Source organism: Arachis ipaensis, chromosome B09, assembly GCF_000816755.2.
Source record: "Arachis ipaensis cultivar K30076 chromosome B09, Araip1.1, whole genome shotgun sequence".
Classification (NCBI taxonomy): Eukaryota; Viridiplantae; Streptophyta; class Magnoliopsida; order Fabales; family Fabaceae; genus Arachis; species Arachis ipaensis.
The window spans coordinates 2,748,498-2,757,259 of record NC_029793.2 but is presented as its reverse complement, the minus strand read 5'-3'; the positions used below and the strand labels follow the sequence as shown (position 1 = coordinate 2,757,259).

Here is an 8,762-nt window from a genome sequence, read left to right as displayed (position 1 = left end):
TATTACCAAATATAAAAATAAAGCGTTCAAAAAACCCAAACAAACTTCTCTCTTTTCCTGCACAAATCCAAACACACCCTATATTGCCGAATTTTTCATATCTGAGACAACTTCTACTGTAGTTTGAGTAGATAGTAGATTCCCCCAAGTGATAAAGGAAACTTAATTTTGATAATTTTTTTCTTTTTATATTTCAACACATATGTCTCTTCAGATATTTATCATATATTTGATACTAATAAAATTCATTCATTTTATATAGCCTTTTGTTTTATATAGAAAGTCAGTAATTGGTTCTTCAGTATTGGAACAGGATAATTTTAGCAACAAGGATACCATTTTAACTTTACACCATTCAGGAGAATGAAGCTCCCAAATATTGAGGTGCTTGATTGATCCCAACAAATCTTTTACTTCATTGATTTTGTATCTTTATCTATTTTATTTACGTAAAAAAGATAGAATACTGCTGGTTCTCGCCTCCAATTTATAATTTGAGTGATGTTATAAATTCAAATATTTTAATAACTAAGTCCAATCAAATTAGTACACATAAATTTAAAAAAATTTACCATGTATTTCCATCATATGCATTTTTTTTTTACGTTAGTAATGCATAAATTTTTGTTAAAAGTACAAAAACATATTGATATAGCACGTAAATTTTTGTAGATAATACAAATTTTTTTTACATAATATATAAATTTATTGATATAACATTAAAAATTTTTTAGTAATACAAAATTTTAATTTTTCCCAAACTCAATTCATTTATTTTAATCAAATCAAATAATTAATATAAATAATTAGTTATAATTAATGTGATCAAATAAAATATTTAATATTTAATATTTATTTCAATCAAATCAAATAAATAATTAATTATAATACTTTTAAAAATTATTAATCAAAATACATAAAACAAAAAAAATAATAAAATTAAAATAAAATCAATATATTTATTCTAGTCAAATTAAATAATTATTGTAATTAATTAGTTACGATGAATTTGAAAAACTTTAAATTAATGTAATGATCAAACATTATTAAAAATTATTAATTACAAAATTATTAATTTTTGCATCCAATTATTTGTTTAATAATTTTGTTAGTGTGCAGATTTTACTATTGGACCAAAAGTGCACAAGCCTAATGTGATGAAAACATATGTAGATTTTGTACAAAAATATTTTAAGTATTGAAGCTATAGTGTTTTTTTCGTTGCAAATGATAATTGGGCCAGGATAACAATGTGCAGCCCAAAATCTTTTTAATTGAAAGACCAACATTATCATGATCCGAAAATTGAAGAAGAAGGAAAGGAAATGGAGCTTGCTTAGTTCGGATACCTACTCTCCCATTCAATAAAATTCAAAAGTTAATTAATTTGGATTTATTGCATGCATTGTTATTAGAAAAGAGAAAATTTAAATTAATTTGATTGCATTAATTGATTTCACACGTTACTATGCAGGGAATGAGAAGTGGGATTTAATTTGGGTTTAATTTCATTCATTGCTTTCAAAATTTTCTTTTTTTTTCTCTCTCTTTCCTCTCTTGTTTTCAGTTGTCACTTCAACCGGAAAAAAAATGCAAGCTTTAAAAAAAAATCACAGAAAAATTAGGAAGAAGCAAGCGGCTAAGGTAATGATGGCCCTTGCAAAAAGAAGATCTGCAGCATGGTGTGGTTGAAATTTTTGCCACAAAAAAAAAGATGTGAAGAAGAAGCTTCAAGTTCTTCATCCCAAAAGTTGAAGCAATCTGTTTTTGGTCAAAGAAGAAGATCCCTGAGGTGAAGTTCGTTCCACTTTTGTTCATCCATCACAGAAGGTAGCTACTGTAGCTACGTGGAGAGATAAGCAAAAATGGAACAAATTGAGCTGTCAAGGATCAAGAATTCATCAAGTAGGGTCAGAAATCTTACTTGGAGACAAAGTCAAGATAGAAGGCTCAGATTGATGAAGCTTGATAAGAAGGGATGAGAGAGAGGTACTTGCATGTTGGTTTTACTTTCGGTTTTCCTCTCTCTTCTCTCTGTCCGAACCGGTTTTGATTATTGAAGAAGAAGGTGATTTGGTTCAACCGGTTTCAACCTTGGAAGCTTCCCCTTCTATAATAAAGGTGAACGGCCAAGGGTTGAAGCAAGGAGAGTAAGCACAAAGTTCTCAGAGCTACCCAAGCTAACAGAAGTTCTTCTCCTTCAATGTGTTACATTTTGTTTTCTTTTCTTTAGTTTTGTCTGTCTGAATCTCATGGTGAAAAAAGACAGAGTGAGGTTTGTAAGAAAAAGCTAGTGAGAGAAAAAAGGCAAAATGTACAAAATTAAAGAAAAAGCCATAGGTGTCTTAGAGGACCTTTGTACATCTATATGTTGTGTATCATGATTCTACGGAAATTCCCTTGCAAGTTGGGCTAGCATTTAGCAGTTGAAAGTTTAGTAGGTGACCAGGTCAAGTTCAGTTTTGGGTATAGATTCTAGACTTGTCTCATGTAGGAATTGGTAGTTCCTAGGGAGAATTGGTGTATTTAATTAGATGATTATAATGAAATTCCGTCACTGTTGTGATGGAGATTGGATGTAGGCTGCATTGCACTTGGCAGCTGAACCAGGATACTTCTGGGTATGATTCTCTCTTTCTCTTCTACTCCATTTCTGAGTCTGTTGTGTAGGAGACAAAATTGAAAAATATCTTCTAACTGATTATGAGATAAAAAGAAATTGTCTCTTGACTAGTTACGAGACGAAAAAATAAAAATATCTCATGAAACTATCTTAAAAGGCAGAAAGTAACACACAACAAAAAGAGGGGTTAAGATTCAACCCCCATTCTCTTAGCCATTAATTACCATCAAGTTATAATTAATGAGATCAAATAAAATATTAAATTATTTAATATTTATCTCAATCAAATAAATAATTAATTATAAATTAAATATGATATAATATTATTATTCATTTCATTAATTAAAATATATATTATATATTAATACATGGCCGAATAATATATATTCAAGATCTCGCCCCATTAAAACTTCGTCCTAGTGCGAAATAGATAATGACCTGTCGTCTGAGTGGGATAGGGAGATGGGTAATGGACTAATGGGTATTAGTGACTAGGAGAGAATCCACTCCCTAGTGACTAGTGAGTTCTGTGTTGATCCTTAAATTAAATCAAATTAGATAAATAATTATTTTTAACTTTCTTAAAAATTATTATTCAAAATATATAACACAAAAAAAATTAGTATAAATTAAATAAAAAATTAAAAAAAAATTAATTTGATATTTATTTTAATTCAATAAAATTAATAATTAATAAATTAAAAAATATTTTAAATCAATTATCTATAACAATATATAATGCCAAAACAGAGTTTTTGGTGTCCAACTTTATGTTCCAATATTACCCTTAATGATAGAAGTTCTCCGTACATGCATGCGTCAGTTACTTTAAATAAAAAAAACTTCCTAACAAAAAATAAATTTAATTTTTTTAAAAAATAATAGAAAAGCGGCTGAACAGGCACTAAGCCGCTAGTGTTATTAATTGAAAAAATTTGATGTGAATAATATATAATAGGTAATAGATAGGAATGAGGGAAAAACCGAAAAAGCGGGAACTGGGAAACAGAGAAACCCTAATCGCCATGGACATGATCAGCGACTTGCCGGATTGCATACTCTTGCACGTCCTCTCCTTCCTCCCTACCAAAACCGCCTTCCTCACCACCGTCCTCTCTCGCCGCTGGACCAACCTCTGCGACGACCTCCAACACCTCCACTTCGAACAAAACCAATTTCGAAACCGCAATACTTGTTCATATTGCTGTACACGAACGCGATTGTTCGCCACCGTTAATTGGATTCTCTCCCGCCACAAAGCGCCGCCAATTCGAACCTTTCGTCTCACCTGAAACTTAGATCAATTCGATGTATACACTGTGGAGTGGTTCATTAGAAAGGTTTTAGGGCCAAACCTCGAGGAATTGAACCTCCAACTCTCCTTCGTCTGTTGCTCCGATCGCAAAGTCGTTATTCCCAACGGCGTTCTCAGCTGCACTTCCCTCGTGACTCTCCGTTTAAACGGAGGCATAAGAATCCCTTCGCCGCCTTCATCGTCGTGCCGTTATCACTTGCCGTCACTCAAGACACTGCAATTGTATAATGTCAAAACCTCTGTTGGTAACTTGGAGGAGCTTCTCTCTCACTGCACTGCTCTTGAGACTCTTGTTCTTGACTCAGTCTGTCGATCCCAGGAGGAGGGCCAATTGAGTATTTGTTTTCCTTCTTTGAAGAGTTTGCACTTCAAATCTTATTTCGGTGACGCTCTTAGCTTACTTCTTGTTATAGACACACCATCTCTTAAACGTCTTTATATCCAAGTTGTGTCAGGATTTCGCGAGATCCGTGTTCGCAACTTGCACAATGTGGAGGAAGCCCGTATCAACATTTCTAAGCAATCCATTGTGCTCGAGTTTCTTGTGGAGCTTTGCAGGATAAGGATTTTGGAACTGGGTTTATTAACGGTTGATTGTTTGCCTGAGGTTCCTCCGCATCGTATTCCAGAGTTTACCTGTTTACAGAGGCTAGAGCTTACTGTTAAGTGTTTCGACACCAGATCCATAATGAATATGCTTCAGAAATGTCCCATGCTTAAACTTCTTGCTATCGTTTTTAGCTTTCCTAAAATGGTATTTCATGTTCTCATGTTCAAACTATGATTTATGTAACTTTGTTGTTTTGCTGGCAATTCTTTTTAAGTGTGTTTGTTGTTTGTTGCTAGGATCCACATCCGTCACGAAAATGGGAACTCCCTGCGAAGATTCCTACTTGTCTTGCATCGCATCTGCAAGTGATTAAAATCAAGAGATATTATGAATCCAGAGATGATAGAGATTTTTTCGCCTATGTTCTTCAACATGGACTTGTTTTGGAGTCACTTGATCTTCAGGTGGATGATATGAGATCTAAAGGATTTCCAGAAGAATTATCCCTTTTGCCAAGGAGCTCCAAGGCGTGCCAAATTAACTTTTGCTGGATTTAAGGTACCATATTTTTCGTTACCATTATGTGTACGTATAATGGTGGATGATACGAGTCAGATACAGTATCCTACTAATTATGGCTGAATTTTTCATATCTGAAACAAGTTGTACTAGTTTGAGTAGATTCCCCCCAGTGATAAAAGGAAACTTAAATTTTGATGATTTTTTCTTTTTATATTTTAACACAGATGTCTCTTCAGATATTTATCATATATATACTTGATACTATTATGATTCATTCGTTTCACACAGCCTTTTGTTGTATATAGAAATTCAGTAATTGGTACTTCAGACTTGGAACAAGAATATTTTAGCAACAAGGATACCATTTTAACTTTACACCATTCAGGTGAATGAAGCTCCCAAATGTGGAAGTGTTGATAGATCCCGACAAATCTTTTACTTCATTGATTTTATCTTATGTATCTTTATCTATTTTATTTATGTAACAAACATAAAATACCTCTAGTTCTCTCCTCCAAATTATAATATATACGAACATCTTACATAGACAAATATTTTTGATAAATAAATCTAACTAAATTAATATAAATTCAATAAAAACCAACAGTATACTCCTTGGCCCCTAAGTATTGCCATCAATACCCACCAGGATTACTAGAAGTCCATTCTTGGTAGCTCAAAACCGTCCTGCTTTGTAATTCCGCAACACCTGCTTCTTTATTTTTGAAAATTCTATTGTTCCGTTCCTACCAGATATTTCAGATCACTACAAAGAAACCAGTCAACCACTTTCTCTGCTCTTGTTTTCTATTGTGCATTCCAGTCCAACTTTCAAACAGCACTTTTATTGTGTCAGGAACAGTCCAATCTGTACGAAAATACCTCAACCATGTGCACCACACCTGCCATGTAACTTCACATAGGAGAAATAAATGCTGCACAAATTCTATCTCCTTTTTACACAGAACACAAGCATTATCACTATTAGGAATAACACCCAATCTGCCCAACCACTCCTTAGTATTAACTCTACCAACTAGCACAAACCATCCAAATAGCTTCACTCTCGGGGTATCACGCTTCTCCAAATCGCATTGGTGAAATTATAACTTGTGATCTCATCGGTCAATGTTTCCGATTGGATGACTTGCAGAAAAGAGTTAGTAGAAAAGACACCCTTCTTATCAAACTTTCACACAACAGCATCCTCTCGATCCGTTGAGAGCTTAACTGGCCTTAACCTGTCGTGAAGTTGATGGACAAGGTCCATCTCCCATTGGAACAACTCTCTCCTCCAATGAAAATTTTAAATCCACTCTAAATTTTTTTTCTAAGTTGATTATAAATAATATATAAATTTATTGATATAATTTTAAAAAAAAATTTAAGTACTTAGTTAGATTTGATTGTACAAAGTGATTATCCGCCTAGCATTTTTATAATCTATATATATTTATTCAATCTATTTGATCTTTATTTGGGATAAAAAGAAAAAAATAATAGTTTCTGACGAAATAAATGAGTAAACTACTATTTTTACTTACAAAATTTTAGAACATTAACAAATTTATTCACGAAAAAATTAAATTGACTTTATATCCATAAAAAAGAAAGAAGTTGAGCCTTTATAAAAAAAATTGTCCAAATCCTAAACAATTATTCAAAATTTTAAACTACTATTTAATTTAACCTAATCCTAAATTTACCACCTCAATCTCAACCTCAACTACCATTATTATTACTGTCATTACCATTAAGACATGCATATTGTAAAAGATATGTTGATTAAAAGACTATGGAATTGTGTTGGAACATATAAGAACAAGACAGGGTTCTCCAATGTTTTTTAAGTTCCTTCTTTTCCTTTTCTTAGTATACTTGATCACAGTATCAAACGGGACATCTTGAATGAACCCCACACATGCTTTGATAGTAAGTATCCAATTTGATTTGTTAAAGATTAGTTATAATAATGGCACTCGGAAAAGGAAAGTCTTTTTACACAAAATGGAAGACACAATTACTCTTATTTTGATTCCTAAAATGTCTTCACAGATTTTTCTGGTAGTCAAAATGCCTTTTGCTGAGACTACGGTTAATCTCACAAACATGGACAAGAAAGATGTTACAGAGCAACTGAAGCTAAAGGATGGTGGTGTTTCAACTTGTACCCTGAAATTCAAAAATGGTGATCTGGGGGGTCAAATTGTTCAACAGTATACGTTCATTTTAAGGGAAATTTTTAAGTAGAAAATGAACAAACAATCTGATGAGTTTGGAAAACTCCAGTTTTAATTTAAGTGATGATCAAACATTATAAATATGATTAATTGCAAGATTATTATTTTAATTTTCATATGTTGATTGAATAATTTTGCAATGCAAGTGTATATTGGGCCAGTTTTTCAGCCTTAATATTAAATTGATGAGATCATGGCTGAAATAATTATTTGTTTCTTGGGCCGAGTAGAAAAGAAAATCCTAAGCCCAATAAAATCAAAATTCAGCCTTACGTAATTTTTGCTGGCTGAAATGTTTTATTAGATGGGCCAGTTTTACTTATTATTAATACAAGCCCAAATTGTTCCTCATGCATGATCCGAAACCAATGGAGAAGGAAAGCAAATATTTTTATTACCTTATGTCTCCAACGAATCTCATACTTCACCATGTGATGGAATTCAAATCTCATTTAAGTGAAGTTAATAAATGCATGGAAAATATGAGAGAGATTATACAATTGATTTGATGGCTCCTTTGCTGCTACACGCCACCGAGAAACAAAGGGAAGTGAACATTTAATTTACTTTGTCAAAATCCATTAGTTAATGTTCAAATTTCTCCTTCCTCTCTCTCTCAGCTTTCTTCATCTCTTTCGGTCATTACACAGCCAACCATGGAAGCTATAGCAAGCTACCGTAGAGAAGAAGAAGCACGCCTAAAGACCATCAAAATGATGGCAAGAAAAAGCAAACTAAAAGTATGCTGTGGCTAAGATCCTCTCACACTTGTGGTAAGATTTTGTGAAGAGATCTTGGCTCCTCCATACCAAAAACGAAAGTGAAGATCTCGGCCAACAGAGAAGAAGAATCTTGGGAGGATAGTTTGTCTCTGATTCTGCTCAACCACCACAGGAGGTAGCTAGAGCGGCTACGTGATGGAAGAGGCAGAGATTGGAGCAGATGAAGTTATCATCATCATGAAGCATCAAGGGCCAGAAGTTCATCTTGGAGAGCAAGGCAAGGATAAAGGGTTCGGATTGATGAAGAGTGGTGACCAAGGAAGGACTAGAGGTAATTGCATGTTGGGTTTTGCATGTGTTATCTCTTTTCTCTCTCTGGCCGAACCGGTTCTGTTTGAAGAAGAAGAAGATTGGCTTAGTTTGTTTGGTTTCAACCTTGGAGGGTTCTTCCTATAAGTAAGGGTGAACTGTTAGGGTTGATTCAAGGAGTGAGAGTGCAAAGCACAGGCTTCTCAGAGCTACCTAAGCTAACAGAATTTTTTCTCCTTCAATGTATTCTGTTTTGTATTTTTCTGTTTAATTTTGTCATGTCTTGAGTCTCATGGAAAAAGCCAAACAGTGAGGTTTGTAATGAAAAAGCCATAGAGCGGAAAAAGGAAGAGAGTGCAAAATTAAAAGAAAAAATCATAGATGTCCTTAGAGTTCCTTTGTACATCTGTGTTGTGTTTCATGATTCTGTGGGAATCCCCTTGTAAGTTGGGTTAGCACTTTACAGTTGAAAGCTTGGCTG

At 33.4% G+C, this 8,762-nt stretch overlaps 1 protein-coding gene across 1 annotated transcript; it reads left to right on the top strand.

Moving 5' to 3' along the window:
• Positions 3,595-5,440, top strand: LOC107614644 (FBD-associated F-box protein At4g10400-like). Its single transcript, XM_021110638.1, has 3 exons — positions 3,595-3,829; positions 3,923-4,692; positions 4,785-5,440. The coding sequence occupies exons 1-3, from the start codon at positions 3,595-3,597 to the stop codon at positions 5,043-5,045; spliced, it is 1,266 nt and encodes a 421-aa protein (XP_020966297.1). The 3' UTR covers positions 5,046-5,440.

Excerpts from the sequence above, each read along its gene's own strand:
- LOC107614644 (XM_021110638.1), top strand. The coding sequence starts at position 3,595 with ATGAGGGAAAAACCGAAAAAGCGGGAACTGGGAAACAGAGAAACCCTA. Across the intron at positions 3,830-3,922 it reads CAATACTTGTTCATATTGCT|ATCAATTCGATGTATACACT; the intron begins GTACACGAACGC and ends CCTGAAACTTAG. Across the intron at positions 4,693-4,784 it reads TTTTTAGCTTTCCTAAAATG|GATCCACATCCGTCACGAAA; the intron begins GTATTTCATGTT and ends GTTTGTTGCTAG.